General features: G+C 37.3%; 1 protein-coding gene across 1 annotated transcript in view; it reads left to right on the top strand.

The window, feature by feature from the left end:
• Positions 1–204: 204 nt before the first annotated feature.
• The window catches only part of ptpn12 (protein tyrosine phosphatase non-receptor type 12), a 56,650-nt gene continuing 34,025 nt past the window's right edge, over positions 205–22,829 (top strand). Inside the window, exon 1 of the mRNA XM_062994309.1 lies at positions 205–593. Within this exon, the coding sequence (XP_062850379.1) occupies positions 495–593 (99 nt within the window). The 5' untranslated portion in view covers positions 205–494. The remainder of the gene's footprint in view (positions 594–22,829) is intronic.

The raw sequence follows: 22,829 nt of genomic DNA, 5'->3' as shown, positions 1-22,829 counted from the left end.
ATCGGTAGTTAGATATTGATTTGATAGACAGACAGTGTAAACTAATCATATTGCTTAAACTCGTTCAGTATTGAAAGTGAGTAACCAATAACAGCGTCGGGTTCTGACTGGAGGGTGGAGTCTTGTCTTAGCGGCTTTTGGGCGGTCCAGCCAGTTTAGTTTTAGAGAGTAGAGTTGTTAATGTGGCAGTGTAGAGTCAGGGAGGGGCGAGCAGGACATTTTAAGATAAATATATGTTTGTGTATATAATAATATAACAAAATTAATATAGACGGCCTACAGGGATAAAAAAGGACATATTTACAGTTTGGATCTGGATTACATTGTATTCTTTGGGGAGCAGAGAGGAGCATGGAGGCATAAAGATGTGGGAATAGTGGTCAGAAAGGATTATTTTTGCTTAATGATATATTTATTTAATTTATTTTTCTATATTTTCCTACCGGGATTATTTGTGTTTCGGCGGGAGGTGCCGCTGATCAGAGACTGTGAAGATGGATCAGGCGAGTATTTTGAGGAAGTTTATTCAGGGGGTTCACGCCATGCGATCCGGGGATCAGAGAGGCGAGGACAACTTCGGCTCCGACTTCATGGTAAGAGGCGTGAGATCTGTCTCGTTTCTTCACCACATTTACTGTACAACACGGTTTTACTCTACAGTCCATAAAGTAACAGTCTGCTTTTCATTTTTACTAATTACATCTAGTGGTCAGGTTGTCCTTTATGCACTAGATCATTGTTTGCTTTAAGAGTGGTGTGATCCCCTGTGTAGCCTCCTCTACATCCTGCCATAACTCCAGCTACCAGGCTTCCGCCGCGGCCTAATATACGGTCGTGGAATTCCGTACATGTTTTAATTATTCTTCATCTACGCATCCATGTGACAACATAGCAGCTCTACTAGTAGGCTCACTCACTTGGTTAAACTCACCGTTATTCTTACCGTCATTCCAAATCTTTACTGGTTCTATCAAATTAAAAAAAGCCTAATATTTACAGGCTGACATGCTGGATGGGACGCTGGTGGTGTTAACAGGAGTCAATACAACGCAGCTAAGTCTTCACAATAACATTCCTCCTTCAGATTGCCTTTACTGCTCATTACATGAGCAAAATATCCTGAGTGGTGGATTACAGAACAAAAACGGAAGACGTTTTTGCAACGGTATTCATTTATTTTGGTGACAAGGATAAAATGATGGTCAACTGTTTTGAACTTAGTCGTTAAGAACACTGCATAGAGTACGTTACTTTACGTTATATAAATTTTTTTGTATTCATTGTTTATTGATGCATTGTATCCTAAATACATCCTGGTATTTAGTTTTAGGATCTTGTTTGTCCAGTTACTACTGTTAAAGTTTTTACATGTGTCTATAGCTTTAAACCTCAGCGCAGTCACAGATCTGTTTGTACAGAGGAAGATTACTGCATTAACTTATATTGCTACATTACATTGCTACATGTCCTCTTTTGCGCTAACAGTTTTCTTAATGTGGCGAAAAGTCCATCAAGACCATTGTTTGTTGTATCATTCCTTTTTTTAAGTTAAGACGGATAACCACTATTCTCTATTGCCACAGCGTGTTCGGGGCGGGTCAGCAGAGTACATGGTGTCAATGGTGAATTACGGAAAGAATAGATGTCTGAAAAGAATAGAATGTCTGTAGTCTGTTGTGTGTATAGAAACATGAAAACGGTTATTTTAATGATAATAAATGTGAGCCAAGTGAATAAATTCAGTGAACAGTACAGTGTAACTGCTTTGTCAGTTGTTGGAAGGCTACAGTGTTAGCAGTCGCTACTAGCTCAGTTATTGTCTTTGTCCAAACGCTGTTGTATCTTAATATTCAGCGTGTTTTAATCTCACTTTTAGTCACAATGTTTAAATAAGGACAATTGATTTTGGGTTTTAACAGTACATCCATATCAGTGCCCCTGAATATTGCTTTATATGTGAAGACAATACATTTTGGGCGTTGGAGAGACACCGATAAGAGACCTCAGGTTCTCTAGCTGCACTACTATTATTTAATAAATAGATCAATAATACACTTATTTGTGTTAAATTCCATTATTTTTCTCAAAAGGTGCAATTGTCAGTTTATTGTTGTGCTTCCTGCATATAATGATATATCCAAACACATAATGAAATGCAATTTATTAAAAGCAAATGTATAATAAGATGAGTGCATAAAAACAGCAGATTTTCTGTTGTGCTTACAACACCATAGACACAATTATTTAAGCAAGTAATGATTACAGAACAGGTCATTTTTTCTGTGTTGATATTCCATTTAGTAAAAAAAATACTCCTGAAATCTAGCTTTACTTGTAGGAGAAGGGTTATACTGTGCAACTGTAGGTTTTTTCTTTTTCTTTTTTTTTTTTTTTAACAATAAGTATACTACAGTATGGAACACTACGGCTCTCTGAGTTCTATGTAAACTACCATGACCACAAGGTTGCTGGCTGGCCCAAACACCAAAAAAGTTTATACTATTTTATACATCATAATTTACTGTAACTATAAATACATCATATACTGTAACTATATAAATATATACACATACTCTTTTTTTCTCCACATTCTAAGTGTATCCAATTTCTCTTGATTGCAACCTTTCTCCTGCTGCTGTGGCCCCCACCCCCAATTGAGGAGGACTGTCATGCATCCCCTCTGACACAAACTGAAACATTAGGACCACCCGACTAATATACTGTCAAAACACATTTCACCCTCCGAGACATGAATGTCACAAGACGTGTGAAGGTGTCCAACGGCCTTGTGCTAGGCCGTTACCAGCAGGTCCTTTAATTTCTCTGTATTGTGACATATTCACCTCATACCCAGTATTAAAATTATCTAAAAATTTAGCCCTGGTAGCTCCTCTGTTGGTCTGTACCAGCCTTTATGTAGCCTTCATGTCATCTGGCATCAATGAGTCTTGACTGCCCAACAGCCTGTTGATGGTTTGTGGGTTGTCCCTTTTTGGGCCCACTGTTGGTGGGTACTTATATGGTGTTTCAGAGGTACTAAAACCCAGTCAATGTAGGTCCCTTTAAAATTCACTTTGGAACTGTCCATGGGTTGGAAAGATCCAAAAATTCTAAAATAATTTGATACTGTTTTTGACATGTTAACCTTTAAAGCATATATTTTTTATCCACAAAGTTGAATCAGTTCATCTGGACACAAGTTTGTTGTAGAGATACGTTCGTCACTCAATCCGAATGATTTCTCCAGTCTTCAGACGAAACGTATCTCTACAACAAACTTGTGTCCAGATGAACTGATTCAACTTTGTGGATTTGTGTACCTGGATTATTGAGCATGCATCAACAGATATATTTTTTATGTTATGCTTTATGTGAGCTTTCAAAAATCCCGTAATTTTTCTGTTTGTCTGAGTTGGTAAGACATATATACACATTCTTGTTCAATAGCTAGGTAGGGAATGAATAGTGATGGAGTCACAGTTTGTGACATATCTTTTGTATACATATGCAAGTTATAGTATAGCCCCGGTGTGTTTTCTGTTCACGTCAGGCATTTTTACCAAAACTTTTTGATTAGTCAGTGTTAATGTAATTTATTCATTTGAGCTGCGCATGCTGATACTAAAGAACCATTTACCATAATTTCTTTCATATGCAGTGAGTGTCAATCTGGCTTTTTGAGCTTTTTGTAGATTAACAAATTACATTTGGTCTGGTTTTTATCTGAAAAATTATGTCTTGTATTTTCTCCTGGTATATTTACTGCTGCTTTCCTCTGCCTTGTCCTAATGTTAAGCAATATCACTAAATACTAAACGGCTTCCAACAACACTGACAAGCGGACATATCAGTGGACTAGATTATATTATTCTACCTGTGTTACTTCTGTATTGCTACACGATTTCTTTGCAACAGTTATCTGGATATCTAGGAAACTGTCAGATCCTTCATTAATCCTTTTATTTAGCTTTGTGTTTAAAGTTTTTTCAATAAACACAGATATAGCTTTAGGCATCCAGTTAAGGACATGGTGTCAAAATGGTACTTTCAGAACAGAATAGACATGAGCTAGTTTAGTTTTATCTATGCTTTGTATATAAAACTTACAAACTACATATACCTCCATGTCAGCGGTACCTTCACACACATGCATGTCACCCATGCCATGGGCACTGATGCACCCCCATACCAAAAAAGACTGTAAATACTGATCCTTTGGTGCATCCTTTTTTTATACCAAATCATGATGCCCTCATCTGTTATTAGTTCACCTGCTTATTGTGAAATGCTGTAACTTAAATATTCTATAAACCTTTCACTCTTATTTCGCCTTTTAATTCCAAATGTGTTTACAAAATACAATGAAGCTGATCAGTGAAAACACTAACATTTGTTCTTTTTACTTTTGTCAGTTACAAAAAGATTCAAGAGAATTAACAAATCACAGATTCTTTTGCGTTTTCCATTACAAAACTGAAAGCTTTCCACAAATACTTTTAAGTCATATTAAGAATGCATCAGTGTATTATAAACTATGGCAGGGGTTTATGCTATACAGTACATTCATTTTTATTAGTTTTCAGTTTTATTATGATGTGAAGATTATTAAATGCAAAAATTCCAGAAATAAACTATTCATAAGTTTGAATGGCTTAAATAGTGTGGTGTTTTCCTGCTGTACACACGGTGCGGTTCAATGCATAGTAGCTGTTTGTGTTCACATCAACTGTTATTTGCACATCAGCGATATTGCAGTGCTGTAGTGTTTAAATACTTTTGTTTTACTTAATATGGCCCCAAAACACAAAAGTATTGATGCTGGTTATTCAGCTAAGTAACACCATGATACTGTTATTACAGCTCAGTTTTATTACTATCATTATTTGTTAATGTCTAATTGTCTAATTTCTAAATAACAACATCAGAGCTATGAAAAAGGAAAAAAACATTAAATATAAGGTTCAGTATGGGGGGGGGGGGGGGGGGGGGGGGCTACTGTATAGATACTACTACTGTGTTGTCTTTTCTTATTAGTAGTAATTGTTTGCACCATCTGACATTTTCTGCACAGTGCAACTAATTTGTTTATGATATGATAGAAATATTACCTTAAACTTTAATAAAACTCTTATTCTTCATTGAGCTAAATTCAATTTTAGTACATTTAATTTACATTTAATTGTAACCCTAGCAGGAAAGACAGGGTTTTTCAGGCTGCAGGACAGCAGTGGGGATTTCCTAAATATCTTCTAAACACCTCAGGCAAATCAAGAAGATTTTTAGTGAGAGGAATGTACAGTAGATGCAGAATAGGTCATACCAGATTAACACACAGACATTTAATACTAGGAGAAAAACCCACACTTTGCGTAGACTGCCACACCCTAATCACCATAAAACACATCCTGATTGAATGCCCAAAATACAACAGTGAAAAACAGAAACTACATATGCCCAAAACAATAAAAGAAATTTTAACCCAACATAACTCAGAAATAATCCTCAATTTCCTTAATAATATAAAACTGAAAACCTATATATAATACAAAACAAATAAAACTAGCATAAAACACCAATTTCTGCAGTGAGTGTCATAGATATAACAACATGGTGTTATGTAAACAATGCTGTGTATTTTTTGATTGTTTTTATATTAGGATGTTTACGTATGTTTTCCTTGGACAAAGAATTAACCATATAGGACATTTGGCAGCATCTTATTTAAAATAAAAACTTAACTTCATCATACAGTCAATCCAGTACACTGTACACGTGATGTTTGATTATCTACAATTGCCTGGTAACACTGGCAATAGTTATTTTGTATAGGCTACGATAACACTGCTAAATACTGTCCAAACAGTATCAGCAGATGTCTATTTTTAAGTAGCATGATTACATTTTAGTATTATTTAAAACAAAAGTTTTTACAAGTCTAAGACTGAAGTTTATGCCTTGAAAAGAAAACATACTGGTACAATTTAAATCCAAGTGCATTATCACCTGTATAAAACTGGACAGTAGTACTCCTGAAGTCTAAAAAACACCCTGAGAACATTTTAAGTAGTCTTTATCTTAATATTATTTTATACAAGAGTTAATAAACTCTAATGCAGCCAAATTGGCCAGTGAACAGATAGCTAATTAGAGATGTTAAACACGCTATGCATTATCATATTCATTTTTATCAGCTGACACATAAATAACATTATTGTTCTTGTTTACATTTGAAAAGATTTCGAAGTAAGCTTTTTTCACCTGAAATATTTCTCAGTTTGCAGTGCCTAAATGTGTCTGTGCTACTGCGAGTGCTGCTGTTTCAAAAGTGCTGTTTTATTTGTGGACCATACATTGTCTGCAATTAAAACTATTACTATTGAAAATAGGTTTGTGATTTTTTTTTCCCATTTCATTTTTAACACTTTATCCTGGTCAGGGTTGCAGTGGGTCTGTTTAACCTAGAATCACTGGGTGCATAGCAGTAACACATCCTGGACATGACACCTATCCATCATGGGGTCATTCTGGATCAAATCAGAACCTAAGTATCAGCAATACATCATCTCAAACTTATAAATATTAGTCATTTATGTGCAGTATATATTCACTTTCCATTTTAACCAAGAGGAGTAGGCATGTTTGTGATCATGGACTGGGTTCTTATATTCCAATCTAGTATTGTATTGTACTATTTTATAACTGTTATTTATCACTCTATGAGCAGTGTTGTTTGTTTTGAGCCATGAACTTGATCTCTGTAGGGTATTATTTTCTTCTGGCAAAATTGTGTCTCTTTACATGAAATGTTGGATATATGCTATAAATAGTCGTCAGATTTAAGAATGACTTAAGTCACTACAGAGCGATGAATGAGGAAGGATTTAATGTTTGAAAGTTAAAATGCTACTGAACAGATAATATTTAGCAGGCTCGTCTGCAGAGCTTATTGTTTTTTTAGTGCTTCTATAACCAGTAAAGGAAGGACTTTAGTAGTCCAGTCACACACCTCTCAGGAAATATTTAGCTTTTCTAGTTTGCTTCTGAAATCTGAGCTGTGTGAAAGCATACCTACCAGACAGAATGAAAGAAAAAAATTATTCTAAAGTTTCAATTAAACACTGCTTTATAGACATGGTCAGACATAAATATGGCTTTGTACTGGTGTTGCCATGATAACTTGTTTACAGTTGATGCTTTAATATCAAAACTGATAAAAGTCACAATGCAGCTGAAAATATTCTTTAAAATGTTATAAATGTTTACAGTTTTGCTAAATTTTTTATTGTTTTTTTTATATTTAGGGGTTGCCACAGCAAGTCTGTTCTGCATACCTGACTTTTAACACATACACAATTTTCACGCAGGATGCCCTTCCTGACACAAGTGTCTCTCCCAATGGCTTGGCTGTTTTGGCCAACCACTCATGATTAGATATAAGCCAGTTATATCTGTTCAGATGCCTGATAGTCTGATTGCATCGCTGTGATTCGAACCCCGGATCCCCAGATCTCAGCAGTGGTGAGCTAGTGCATTATTGCTGCACCACCCAAGCATCCTATCAGTACATTTCTATTATAATTGTTCATGTTTATCTTGATGAACAGTGATCACCACTGTTAAATCCATGGAGTAAACACAATAGCAGTAGCAGAAATAGCAGGGTAGAAAGTTAATTAATGATGACCCATTATACTGCCAGTGTTTATCTATAGTGATTTAATTGCTGTATGATCAATAATTGTTTCTTTTCTTTTTTGGTTTGCCTTCTGAAAAAGTTGTCCACATACTTTAGGCCATGGAGTGCAAGTTAATACATACCTGTCCAGAAACATGAGCGGTGGCTCCTGTATGATCACAAACACACCAAGAAGCTGTTCAACTCAGTGTGACCCCAGGATTTATGCCAAGTATTGTGTGTGGGGGTTTAAAGTTTTATTTGCTGTTAACACTGCATGATAGTGTGTTGTTTTATCCTAGTTTGTAGAGCTTTAAGAGAATCGAAGCTGATAATAAATCTTGAAGATTCTCAGAACCAGTTTATGTGCTCATAAAGCAGGAAATGATGTAATGTGCTTGGCATGGGTTGGGTTATGGAGGGCTGGAATTTAAGCTGTTTGCACATACCCTATCTGACCATAAGCATAACTAATATGGAGAACTGCTACTCCCTGTTGCAGATACAACAGCTTCCTCTTTTTTGGTGAAGCTTTCCACAAGATTTTGGTGTGTGTCTGGGAATTTGTGCTCTTTCATTTACAACAGGATGTGAAGTCAGGTGCTGTTGTTGTTAGTAATGGCTTGGCTTGCAATTGAGGTTCCAGTTCATTTTATAGGTGTTCAGTGTGGTTCAACTTCATGAAACCAAATTCAAGGTTAGTTTATTCTGGACCTGGAGATTGGGAAAAGAAGTTTAATATAGCACATTTATTTAGTATATTTACTATTAAACACTGAGTGTAAAAACACCTGAACTTAATAATTAGGAGTGGTGTCCACTTACTTTTCAACATACAGTGTACTTTGAACTGTACTGATTAATCATTTTACTGGGTGCACTTACTGTGTGCGAGTTGTTGGCCCACTTCTACCCTGTCCAACAGGACCATTGTAGGACCAAACATCTTTGTGAGAATTTTTAGTACAGCAGTCATTGTGGAATGACAGTGGCATAGTTTGTTTGATGTTTGATGTTTGTTAGATTCCATGTGTCTTATTATTAATTTTTATAGCATCCTATACTAATGTGAAAGGTGAAGCACCAGCATTTATGCATGCATCACTGTGCTGGAACAGCATGTTTGGAAATACAGTAATTGCCCAAAGCCAACTACGGACACCTGTGGAATGTGTTCCCTCAAGGGTTGAATTAATACAACAGCAGCAAATCAGCATTACCAATTTTGGTGGAGTGAAAGTGGCTTGGTGACTAGCAGAAACAATGTAAATACGTCAGCCTTGTTCTATGTTTTTTAAAGGCAGTTTTTAAGGCTACCATTGTATTGTTATACATGTACACCGATCAGCCATAACATTAAAACCACCTCCTTGTTTTTACACTCACTGTCCATTTTATCAGCTCCACTTACCATATAGGAGCACTTTGTAGTTCTACAATTACTTACTGTAGTCCATCTGTTTCTCTGCATGCTTTGTTAGCCCTGCTGTGTCTGATCCACTCATACCAGCACAACACACACTAACACACCACCACCATGTCATTGTCACTGCAGTGCTGAGAATGATATACCACCTAAATAATACCTACTCTGTGGGGGTCCTGACCATTGAAGAACAGGGTGAAAGCAGGCTAAAAAGTATGTAGAGAAACAGATGAACTACAGTCAGTAATTGTAGTTGTAGTGCTTAACAAGGAGGTGGTTTTAATGTTATGGCTGATCGGTGTATATATTCATATATACACACACATACAAACACACTTGCAATCAGAAATTTTCAACACCCAAGGATCTATAGCTCTAAGCTTTTCTGCAGAGCTAGAATTTGCCTTAATTGAAGTCTTTATCAGTTGGATGATTCAGCAAACTCTGTTTGCGCTAAAGTTGGGTTACTTGGCTGGGTCGGGAACTTGATTAAACCATTGGGAACTCAATAATGAACTTGCTTTAATATTGTTTTTTTAAAACTACAGTTTACTGGAATAACTGAATGGTAAATAATTTTATAATAATTAAATATTCAATGATGAAATATTTATTGATTTCTAATGATAACTACTTTTGTCTACTTTTAGGGCTTGTGTGAAAATCTAATAATGTTTTTTGGTTATTTTTAGGCAGAAATTTTGAAAATCAGATTTGGGATTCAAACTGCAAGTGCATAAGATCTCAGTGGTGGTGGGCTAATGCATCAAACTTCTGCGCTACCAGATCAGACAAAAATCAGAAAAATCCTGAAGGGCTCACAAACCATTGAAATACATATTGTTTCAAACATTTCCTGTTTTATGTAGTTGCTAGTGTACCTTCAGGGGGGTGGCTACAGAAAAGTTGTGAAATATTGTAAAATATGAGTGGGCTGCAAAAGTTAAATGGAATAGAGGTGGGCATGTTATCGATGACCCATTTTGAGCATTTATCTTTTGTGTGCTTGCTTTTCTTTACTGTAGCACTCCCACTTCCTGTGTTTGCACTTTTTTTCTGAGCAGGGGAATGGGTTTTTTATTTTTTATTTTTTTTAAAGAAGACATTTACCCACCCACCTCCCTGTCTGTGTCCTGTACTTGCATTTCTTAATCAAAACTCAACCACTCTGCTTTCTGTACAGGACTTGGGATGGGGGGAGGGGGGGATTTGTGTATTGTATTGCTTCTTATTTTGGTATCATGATGTTGTGGTGTCTCTCTTTTTTTCCTTTCACTGTGGACAGTCATTTGCTCACAGTAGGAAAGCCCTGAGTATGTTCTTGATGGCATCTGTTTTTAAGTTGCTTTAAATAATAATAAAAACTATAGTAAATTAAATATTCACATATCTACGGTTGCAGTCGTAGATGGTGATGTGTTATAGAATTAAATAAAAATATACAAAAGTGTTAGACAGAGAAACATATTTATTGATGCATACAAGTAATTTCAGAACATAAGGGCCAGTGATAGCTCAGTGGTTAAGGTACTGGACTAGTAAACAGAAGGTGGCCGGTTCAAGACCCGCCATCACCAAGTTGCCACTGTTGGGTCCCTGAGCAAGGCCTTTAATCCTCAATTGCTCATCGTGTTCCGCTCATTGTGTAAGTCGCTTTGGATAAAAGTGTCTGCTAAATGCTGAAAATGTAAATGTAAGTTGACAATATCTGATAATAGCTAGTTCTCTTAACAAATGTTCATGTGGAGTCCTTTGCCTTGATAACATCTAATAAGTGTTATAGGATTTAAATTTGGAGACTAAGGCCACTACATGGCGATGTCCTAACTGGTCTTCCCACCCTTAGATACAACCAGTTGTGTCTGCTGAGTGCCGGACTAGGCTGTTGGCAGTGCTGAGACTTAAATCTGGGTCTTTGCAGTGTTTGGCCACCCAAGAACTTTAAACTACTTCTTGTTGTATATAACAATTTAAACCTACTTTTGTTTTAGTATAACTTAAGATGCAGGGCTGTATATTGTCCCTTTGTACACCATACCATTGTCTTAATTCAGAAATGTGTGAAATTTTAAAGTGTAATGTTTATATATACGTGGCATTGCAGCAAAACCTGTATAATAATATTCAAATGACAGTCATGCCCCAAAAGCTGGGCTTATGTGATTATAGCACTAACTTTACTTTTGGTTATATTTTTCAAGTCAAAGAATGTCTGTCTCTTCCTCTGAAAGGCATGTGATTGCGTGTGTGCTTACATGTTTGGGCATACAAAGCATGTGAACAATTTTAGATTCTGTATGTGTATGTTTAATAATCATGAGGGTGTGTAAAGTTGCTTAAACTGCTTTCTCCATCCAAGCAAATATCTTTGCTTTGTAAAAAAAAAATGAAAATACTATCACCTGCTAAATCTGATTGAGGATTGTGTCATGTTTTCTGTGAGGTATTGCATTCAAACTAGTCTGACACACCCTAACGTAACCTCTAAAGAAGAAAACACATCTGGCAAAGACATCATTTTGCAACATCCATAGTTGTATACTGTTGTGACTAGGGGTGGGTTTATAAAATTGATTTTTCGATTCAAATCGATCTTTATTTGAACGATCCGATATCGATTCATATAAACGCGAGATCGATCTTTTAAATACGCCCCTTTTTACGGTGCACACGGAAATCTGTTACCCCCTTTAATTTCGCGTGACCAGCCAGTGTTTTTTCATGCAACGAGATCTGACCTGCACATCAGTTTAGCATGGCAGAAGCTCAAGTTATGACGGGTCGGTGCTGGATTCGGGAGGAACTCGATCAAAACTCGGCTCTCAATCAATGTGAGAAACAGCGAGGGGAAACACAGGGGAGAGGTTGTAAACAGGTGGAGCGCAATATAGTTTCTATCAGAATACATCAGCACACGCGAGTTTTACAGTATTTCTGACCTGATCGTTCTCTACAAAACAAAATATTTATTAACCTCCAACTCACTATAGAACAAGCCATGCTGCTCGTGTTGCCAAATCCACTCAGATTCATTTATTTCATCAGCGCACAAACTTTGATCACTCGCTACTTGTTGATGTGCATGTTTGGACGTGGTATCATTAAACCTTTCATCACTTCTCACGTGTGTTTTCGTGACAAAACGTAGTTTTGGAGACCAGAGAAGCTCGCCTGTGATTCCCCCTGGTGATAGATGGTGTAGTGTAAAACCCCCCATCGCCGATCAGTCGTGTAGTGTGAACATTACAGCGACCAGGTGTTAATCAGAGTGTCATGTAGTGTAAACTTGGCATAAGCTGTTCAACAGCCAGGTGTATGTTTACATTACATTTACAATGTTGTAGCGTGTCAGACATATAAAATAATAATAAAAAATGAATGTTGCTGTTTTCTGTTTTGGATTAATTATTTATGTAAACAAAATACACATATTTTTAATAATGAGTGTTCTTTGTACAATTATCACATTCGTTCTCTGAACATCTGTACATATTTAAACAAAACCTGTTAATGTAACTCAAATATGCCTAAATGTGTTGAATCGAAATTGAATCGAAAATCAGATCGAAGATCGAATCGAATCGGGACCTTGTGAATCGGAATCGATCCAGGAAATTAGTGGCGATACCCAGCCCTAGTTGTGACATTGATGTCATCGCAGCCATTTTTAAGCATAAACTGGCTCACACTCTCACTTGCCTTACAGGTTTCTCCAAGCGATTATTGTTAATCGCATTAAAATTCATTAAAACAATTTGCAAAAGTGAACTGGAAATGACTTAAGAGACAAAAGAGTAAAACATCCATAGGGAAAAATAAATGTAACAATTATTGTTTTTCTAACAGAAAAAAAAATCAGCCAGTGTATGGCTTTCTACAAAATGTTTTGGACACTTGCAAAAAAGGAATCTAAACAACTCTTGAGAGAGCAAATATGTGAGTATGTATGAATTAGCAAGGTTGAAAGAAGGTTGGTTTTGCTTTGTGCTGCCTGTGTTTGTCCTGCCTCATTGGTTCTTATCAGTAAATGAGCTGTACTAAGCACATCAGAGGAAAGGCTGATAAAGAGCCGTGATGCCCACCCCTGACTCACTGACCACCTTCAGGAAAAAAAGAGAGAAAACATGCCTTTGTGTGTAAATGCATGTGTGAGAGATTGGCCTGTCACTGGGCGGGCCAGGAGGTGATGGTGCATTTCCTGCCTCTCACTAAGCTGCAATATGACACACAGAAGAATCTTCATCTATGTTCCACCTCTAATGTACCTAATTTCTCACCCAGTATACACCATGTGGCCGAAAGTACACTATATAGACAAAAGTCAATTGCAAACAAAGTGTAATAATAAATAATGTAATAATAATAAGGTGTAATTTAGGGACAGTGGTAGCCTAGTGGGTAGGGCTTTGGGCTATTAACTAAAAGGTTGACAGTTTGAATCCGAGCTCTGCCATGCAGCTACTGTTGGGTCCTTAAACAAGGCCCTTAACCTTTTTTGCTCCAGGGGTATTGTACAATGGCTGGCCCTGCACTCTGACCCCAGCTTCCAAACAAGCTGGAATATGCGAAGAAAGAATTTCATCGTAATGTACATCTGTTTATGTACAGTGCCTTGCAAAAGTATTCACCCCTTGACTTTTTACCTCTTTTGTTAAATTACAACCTGTAATTTAAATGTTTTTTTAAATCTGAATTTTATGTAATAGATCTAAACAAAGTAATTTAAGTTGGTGAGGTGAAATAAATAAATAAATAAATTTTTTTTTAATAATAAACTGGAAAATGGCGTGTGTGTATGTATTCACCCCCTTTGCTATGAAGCCCCTAAAAAGTTCTGGTGCAACCAATTACCTTCAGAAGTCACATAATTAGTGAAATAAAGTTCACTTGTGTGCAATCTAAGTGTCACATGATCTGTCAGTATATATATATACACCTTTTCTGAAAGGCCCCAGAGGCTGCAATACCACTAAGCAAGAGGCACCACTAACCAAACAAAACCATGAAGACCAAGGAGCTCTCCAAACAAGTCAGGGATAAAGTTGTTGAGAAGTACAAGTCAGGGTTGGGTTATAGAAAAATTCCCAAATCTTTGATGATCCCCCGAAGCACAATCAAATCCATCATCATCAAATAAAAAGAACATGGTACCAATCTACAAATCTGCCAAGAGTGGGCCGTCCACCACAACTCACAGACCGGGCAAGGAGGGCAATAACCAGAGAGGCAGCACAGAGACCACAGGTAACCCTGAAGGAGCTGCAGAGTTCCACAGCAGAGACTGGAGTATCTGTCCATAGGACCACATTAAGCCGTACACTCCACAGAGCTGGGCTTTATGGAAGGGTGGCCAGAAAAAATCCATTACTTAAAGATAAAAATAGGAAAGAACGTTTTGAGTTTGCTAAAAAGCATGTGAAAGACTCCCCAAATGTATGGAGAAAGGTGCTCTGGTCAGATGAGACTAAAATTGAACTTTTTGGCCACCAAGGAAAATGCTATGTCTGGCGCAAACCCAACACATATTATCACCCCAAGAACACCATTCCCACAGTGAAACATGGTGGTGGCAGCATCATGCTGTGGGGATGTTTCTCAGCAGCAGGGACTGGGAAACTGGTCAGAATCGAGGGAAAGATGGATGGTGCTAAATACAGGGATATTCTTGAGCAAAACCTGTTTGTCTGCTAGTGATTTGAGACTGGGATGGAGGTTTACCTTTCAGCAGGACAATGACCCTAAGCATACTGCAAAAGCAACACTCGAGTGGTTTAAGGCGAAACATTTAAATGTATTGGAATGGCCTAGTCAAAGCCCAGACCTCAATCCAATTGAGAATCTGTGGTCAGACTTGAAGATTGCTGTTTACCAGTGGAAACCATCCAGCTTGAAAGAGCTGGAACAGTTTTGCCTTGAGGAATGGGCAAAAATCCCAGTGGCTAGATGTGGCAAACTCGTACAGACTTATCCAAAGCGACTTGCAGCTATAATTGCTGCAAAAGGTGGCTCTACTGACATTAGGGGAGTGAATAGTTATGCACATTGAAGTTTTCTGTTATTTTGTCCTATTTGTTGTTTGCTTCACAAAAAAATTCACAGCTTCAAAGTTGTAGGCCTGTTCTGTAAATGAAATGATGCAAACCCTCAAACAATCAATTTTAATTTCACATTGTGAGCCAACAAAACACGAAAAATGCCCAGGGGGGTGAATACTTTTGCAAGGCACTGTATATATGACAAATATAGGCATTTTATGAAATCAATCACATAAAAGAAAATTCTGTGCTTCCAACTTTGCCCCAACAGTTTTGGGAAGGCTTTTTCATGTTCTAGAATAACTGCGCCCCTAAACACCAAGCAAAGTCTCTAAAGACATGAAGAAAAACCATATGCTCTTTTAACTGAACGGGCGCAAATTCCCACAGACAAGTCTTGTGAGAAGTCTTATCAGAAGACTGCCTGTCACTAGCTGAAAAGATCACGTAGAGGTCATTCTATTTTTAATACCATTTGTTTTTGTAATAGAATGTTTTGACCTTTTGGTCACGTATCAAAATACTTTTGGCCATTTAGTGTATGTATGCACATGATCATGAGCTTTTCCAGACCCCATTTCAAAACCATGGGCCTTATCTCACCCCACTAGATTTTGGAGTTTGGCTATGGGAATTTGTGTCCATTCAGTACAAAAAAGCATTTGTGAGCTTCTCATTTAGGTCAGAGCTCTCATTTAGCTTAGAGATCCACAGGACTGGTTACATAGAGGATAGCATGCTTCTCTGTACGTTATATTGTGTACATAGTGGAAGCCCGCTGTTGGTTGGCCTAAAGAAACGGCTGGCAACTGTATGCTCTTCCCAGCCAGAACAGGGCTGGAATGCGTGTTACAAAAGTGAATTGAAAAAGAGGGTATGCTGGAATGCAAAAATAAGTAGAGAAAAGCAGCAAACTGCATGTTATCATACACTAGAGTTGGAATAGTATGAACTGTATGTCTTCTTTTGTCTTTAAGATATAAGAAGTTCTAGTGCATCCTTGTGTGGTGTGCACTGCTTAGCAAAGCAGTCTTTTTAGTCGTAGATTAGGTTAGGTTTAGGCGGAGACAGTACGAGCAGTATTTCCTGTAGTGTCTCAATACTTCAGCAAACTACCAAAGTCATCTCTCATATAACATGCAGAATTGGTCATACTGCCCTCACCCACCGACACCTCCTGGTTGGCGAGCAGGCACCAACCTGTCAATTATGTGCTACAACCCTTACAATTAAACATATTTTGTTAGAATGTCCTACAATTTCAGCCATCAGAGATGACTTTTATAGGGTTAAGAACATGAAAGAATTGTTCGAGAAGATTCCTCCAATTAAAATTCTAAACTTTTTAGACAGACTTGATATAAAAGAAATGATCTGAACAAATAATGATGTACAATTTCAATAAATGTCTATGCCATAAATATAGCCATTATGTTGCTGATATGGCAATAAACCCAAACAAACAAAAATATAACATGCAAACTCTTTGGGTCAGTTCATTCAGGTATTACCAGGAATTATTATTTGAATTAGAAGCAGCTGATCATGGATGGCAGTGCGTGGATCTCAACGCATGATGCTGCATACTGTGAGGCCTTGCCCCTGACAGGTATTATTAGCTGCACACATGTTGGAAGGAGGTGCGTGTTAGGCCTCAGCTCACCTTGGGGATGGGGATGGGGTGGTGGCAGAAATGCCTAGAAATTCAAATGAATGAGTAATGGACGTGCTATTTGAAGCTCAGTAATGGGACATGTTTAGTAATCAAATTCTGAGTGAATCAACAAAGCAACATTTGTCATTTGTAAAGGTATGTTAAGCAGAAATAGGGAAGTGCTTTAAACTTAGATTCAAGATCCTTTGTGAGATTGTTGGATGCCACTGAAAAAGGAGTCAGCCCAGTAGACTAAGCTACCATTAAAGTAGTTTCATTAGACCAACCTTTTATTTGGACAAGATTGAAGTCAAGACAATCTGTCGGGTAATTTTTGGGTAGGTGGGTAGGTGCTATTAAAAAAACAACTTGAAAACATTTTATAAGTCTGTCTATGGCTTGTCAAGGTAAAATCCAAAGTTATAATGACATTTAAGTAAGCTATATCCCAAATTTCTAATTATTGTACTAAATAGTATAAGATAAGATTCCTTTATTGAAGACAGTTGTAGTATTGTTTGGCGTGTTTGAAAAGACAGTTTGGTGTGGTTTTAAGAAAAGCTCTTAACAACGCTGCTGTATATAGCCACATAGACTCAGAAGTACTCAGATTTTTAGCAGTTGCTCACATACATTCGATTTGTCAGAGCCTTATTACAAGAAGAATGGCTTTGTTTGTCATATATACATATACACAGGTGTACAGTACAATGAAATTCTTTTTCTGCAGATCCCTGCTTGTTTGGAAGCTGGGGTCAGAGCGCAGGGTCAGCCATCATATTAAGTCTAGGTTTAAATTGGCAATCTTCTGATTGATGGACCAAAGCTCTACTTACTAGGCTACCACTGTCTCTCAATAATCCATCAGTAATTTTGTAAGTTTAGGAGAGAGTTGGGTTGGAGTCAGACTACTCTAAAGCTAAACAAATGATAGTTTTCCTTGTACACTTAGGCCTGTCATCATCAAAACTAGAAAGGTACAGGATTCCAGCGATTCCATGTCTTAATGAGGGTTTGACGTTTATCTGATCATTGTAACCATAGCAACCTCAGAAAAGATCACAATGTTATCTTTTTTAAAAATGACTATCATTGTTCTCATTCGATAAAATACAAGCCTACACGTAACCTTTTACATTTGGTAAAACAATAAAAATGTGATCTGTTCCTTCTCTTCAATCTTTGTTTAATTAACAAATGTAAACAAATTAACAATTAAAAGTCTGCAACATACTGCTTTGCATGTGAGGCGTGTTTACTGCTGTGCTAAATCACTGTGGTCACCATTGTCTGAATGTGTACTAATTTTGACACTTGTACACAAGGTAAAATAAATAAATAAATAAATAAATAAATAAAAGGTCAATAGTGCTGCGATATAGCGAAGTTACAGAATCAAACTTTGTTGATATGAAACTCTTAGGTTATTGGCAACAACAGTTAAGCAACAACAAATGCTAATCAAATTTTGAACTTTTTAACTGATTTCAACATTGACATTTATCCATGTACCAATGCTGTTTAAATATTTGTTCATGAATAAACAGATTTTTTTTAGGTTTTGAAGCAGCCTTTTACTGTGTTATGTGTGCATGTGTGTAAATGTAAGGGCGTTGCCATGCCCTGGACCCAGTAGAATCCCATGGGGGTCTGATAGGGGCGTTAAGTGGTGCTGATTGGAGCAGAATAAGCTAACAGGCCAATAGGGAACAAGCTCAATTTGACTGTGTCACGCCGGTTATTGTTCTGCCTCAGTGCTGACAGCAACGGAAATATTACACCTCTGCTCCCTCTCTTTCTCATACACATCTTTCTCTCTTTCTTTTTCTATCTCTCTCTCTGTCTCTCTCTCTCTCTCACACACACACACACAAACACACAAACACACACACAGACACACACACACACACACACACACACATGCCATACCAGCTCCCACAAACAAAACCAGCAGCAGAACTTCCTTAGTTACGTGGGTAGCCAGAAGAAGACAGAACTCTCTTTTCATGTGTAGTTCTTCTTTCAGGCCTGGCATAACTAAACCATTAGCTCTTAGTAACCCGAATATGTAAAATAAATTGGTTTACCGAGTTACAGAGCAGTGTTTCTTTAAAACACAGACTGTCTGGATCAGGTATAAGTACAGACAGGCTGGAGTTAGAGGCTCTTTTTGACTTCCGTTGTATTTCCTCTTTTGAGATGTGTTTTGCACTGAAATGGGTCTCCATTGTGCTAGATGGTTTACGTAACTGAGGAAGAGGATGCAATCAGAGCATGTTCCATTAAACAGGTTTTTGAGACAGATGGCTGAGCATAATAGACAATGTGTGTATTTGCCTAAAGTTCCCTCTGTCTTTGAACAGGACAGCAAATTCTACATCCTTGTCTTATTACTTTTCAATTTTTTGACTGTCTGACTTTTTAAATACAATCATCTCTGTTTCTATGCACCATATGGCACAGAGGTGCATGTCTGAAATAAATTAAGATATTTTAGCTCATTGTGTTTGCACAAAGAAGGGTTGCATGTGTGATCTGAATAATGTAATACCTGCGGTGTTGTATGGGGGTGGGAGCATCACAGTTTGCTGCTGCTGCATACCAAATGTGAATAAATATGAACGAAGTGAGTGTGCTCGTATGGCACAATGATCTATTACTCGAGCCCACCACTGCTCAGAACGAGGTTCGAATCTCAGTGCTGCAATCGGCCAGTTAGGCGCTTACACAGACACGATTGGCTATGCCTTTTTTTGGGGTCAAAGAAGCCCTGCAATGGGTTGGCGCCCTGTCCAGGCTATTCCTGCCTAGTGTTCCTGATTGAACTGGACCTGCCGTGACCCTAACCAGAATAAAGTGGTTGATAACATATTGGAGCAGAATTCAACATTGCAATAACCTTTGTAATTAAAAGCTTGCCAATATGAATGTGTTAAAATTTAACCACAATACTGCAAAAAGTAATCTAGATGTGTTAAAGCTCAGAAACAAAATACTAAGAGTAGGTATGTTAGCACTGGAATGCCACTAGACTAAAACCATACAGTGATTTGAATGCCCTAAATAATGATGTATGCAGAAAAGTGGTGCGTATTGTGATACTTGCTAGAAACACAAAAAAGAATCAATATTTTTGCTATTATGTTCAAGTCTCTTATTACTACACTGTCTTTTTTTTTTAACATGTAGGGTGGTCACGCAGATTGTTGAGCTTAAGCAGGTTCAGGATTTGGTCTGAAAATCTCATTAGGGTAACAAACTTTATTTACTGTAATTTGTAAGTAATAGGCTCCTCATTATCATACTTGTTTCATGAAACTCCAAAAAATGTGTAGTTTTTGGACATTTTCAAAGATTAAGATGTTTTGAAATTCTATTCTCTGATATTCCTTCAATTTCCTATTTGTTGCATTTTAAAGACACTACTGCACTATACTGTGCAACACGGTATTCAAAGAGTAAGAGCATTTGGACCTATAAACTTAGTTGACACAGTTTTATTAATTGATAAAACTAAGACTGTTTAAATATTTTCAAACAGTCCAATCAATTTAATTGTGAACTTTTTTCCCTGATTATTTTTTAAGCCACCTCTCCCAATACAGTCATAGACCATTGGAGCTTATCTCCGCCGCCAGCCCCACTCCCAATTGAGGAGGGCCGAGGCTGTTGCTTCTCCTCCTCCTTGCACTGCCCATGATCGCTTTTTTCATCTGCAAGCTCACAGACTGCAGTATCATGTGCCTTGAGCCACACACTGCCATCCGTGATCAGCTGCCCCCTGTGCAGGGACCTTGACTGGTCAGCAGAGGTTGTAATTGCCCAGCTATGAAGAACGATGTTTCAGTTCACAGCTATTTGTGTGTCTGTGTTGGCACTTGGACGGCTGATAGCAGAGCTAAACTGAAGAGATTAAAATCTTGGCTGATAGCAGAGCTGAACTCAAGAGATCTAGATCTTAGCAGTGGCGGGTTAGAATGTTTTACTGCTGCGCCACCCGAGTACCTTATTTTGTTTGTAACCGTTAATAACTGTGGGTTGACTCAACTTGTGATAAGGACATGAAGGTATTTTGCAGAGCAGGATTTTTCAGTTTGTTACCCAACTTCCATATGGGAAAATTACACTTTGTGTTTAAAGTGTGCAGTTTCTTTTTGACATCAGCCTTATAATAGAGAACTTGTAATATTACAGATTTATGTGGCAATCAATGCCTTTGTACATTTTGTTGGCTTGGTTACATTTTGTAAACCAGTTGCATTAGTCTGCATTCTCTTACATGTAGGTTAAACTAAAATAGTTAGTATCAGAATAAAATCGCTACTGTAAAAAACTCATTCATTCATTTACTTTTATAGGTTAAAGGTTTTGTTTTATGGAAATAAAGCAAACTGCAGAAATACTCTCATCTGTTGTGGTAGGAAGTATTATTGCTGCTCTTAGATTTAAGAATAAATCATTTGTGTTTTAAATATGTGGCTCATTCCTCGAGGTGGTTTTTGTGCTCTGTGTGTATTGTCTTGACCCACTTGGTGTTTCTGCACTGGCTGTGCAATGAAATTTTAATTCAGATGTGACTAAAATAGCTTTAACATAATTACTTATAGAGCTGTTTCAGTGCTATTTTCCAACAAGTAATCAGGCTTGAAGTATACTATGCATAATCCACTTCTTCCCATCGATGTTCTTGCTTTTCTTAACAACACCAGCCAGATTAATCAACTTTAAGCAAGAAATTATTTCATAGACTGATGTTAAATGAAAGTAAATGGCAGTTTCTTGTGAAATGTTTGTAGTTCTGTAAAAAAGTAAAAAGAAAAACAAAACATTTACTTGTAGGTACATAGTATAGCTATTTTATTGAGGAGCTCCTCTAAGACATATCAAACCTCCTTTGGTCCTCTTTTATTTACTAATACAGACTAATTTACAGATTTTATAATATTCTTTATATGTTTAACCTGTTGCGTTATGAAAAGAATAAGGCCAAAATATGCATATGTGACTGAGAAACCATGCCGCCCACATAATTTTCTCAGAGGCTCAAAGGAAGTAAAAGTAAAACAGTTAAACGTAAGTAAAAAGTAATAGTTTGACTGAGGCAAACACTGCTCATTCTAGTGGACTCTTTATGGCGTTGAAAATCAAGGAATTGGTCTACATGTATGATCATAATATGCTGTGTAATTATTAGAAAAGCACTCATATGACTGGATAGCATTGGTGCAGCTGTGACTGAACTACTTACAGTTGATGAATGAGTAATGTAAGGCTACAGTAGGCACAGGTTCACTGTGACTGAACAGTTGAGTATCCTTCAATATGTGGATGGTAGGGTCAGAATTTAGTTCTGGCTGGTGTTCTAACGATTGTTGTCCTGGCAGACACTGGGCCTCCTAACACCTTTCAATCGTCATTTAAATCAATAAAAAAATTTAAAAAAAATCTTAAAACCTGTAGTAAAAATTTCATATTAAGGTTAGCATACCAGACTTGGCACAGTGTAGATTTAACACCGGATGCCCTACCGGCCACAAACCTCCTTTTTTTTTTTATCTGGGCTTTGGATCGGCACTGAAAATGCACTGACAGATGCATCACCCAGCGGCTAAGCTGTTTTGGCCATCCTCCTTCTTCGGACGTCATGTCAGTGCAAATGCCTGACCATCTGACCAAGGTTCAAATCCTGAATGTTCTGATATTATTGGTAGTGGGCGAGCGCACTTCTACTGCTGCACCACCTGAGTACCTTTGGCATGTGGGACATTTAATTAACACCCACACACATTTTATTAGGAATACCACACTAACCTACATACTAAGTAGGAACCTCTTTGCTCCCAGAATAGTACCCACTTTTGGGTATTTCTTAGCAAAAATAATTAAGATGTTAATCCTTGTTACATTAGCTTATGTGCTTTGTTTGCCTGGTAGAGTTATTAATTAGTAATATAATTACTGTCTGTTTTTGTTTCTTCAGTTTTTTTTTGGATGTTGTTTGACATTGGATTTAGGGCCAATTTGCAGATTCTTACACCT

This window comes from Trichomycterus rosablanca, chromosome 1, assembly GCF_030014385.1.
Source record: "Trichomycterus rosablanca isolate fTriRos1 chromosome 1, fTriRos1.hap1, whole genome shotgun sequence".
NCBI classification, from domain to species: Eukaryota; Metazoa; Chordata; class Actinopteri; order Siluriformes; family Trichomycteridae; genus Trichomycterus; species Trichomycterus rosablanca.
Note: the sequence above shows the minus strand (reverse complement) of the source record. Positions and strands in the feature narration are given on the sequence as shown.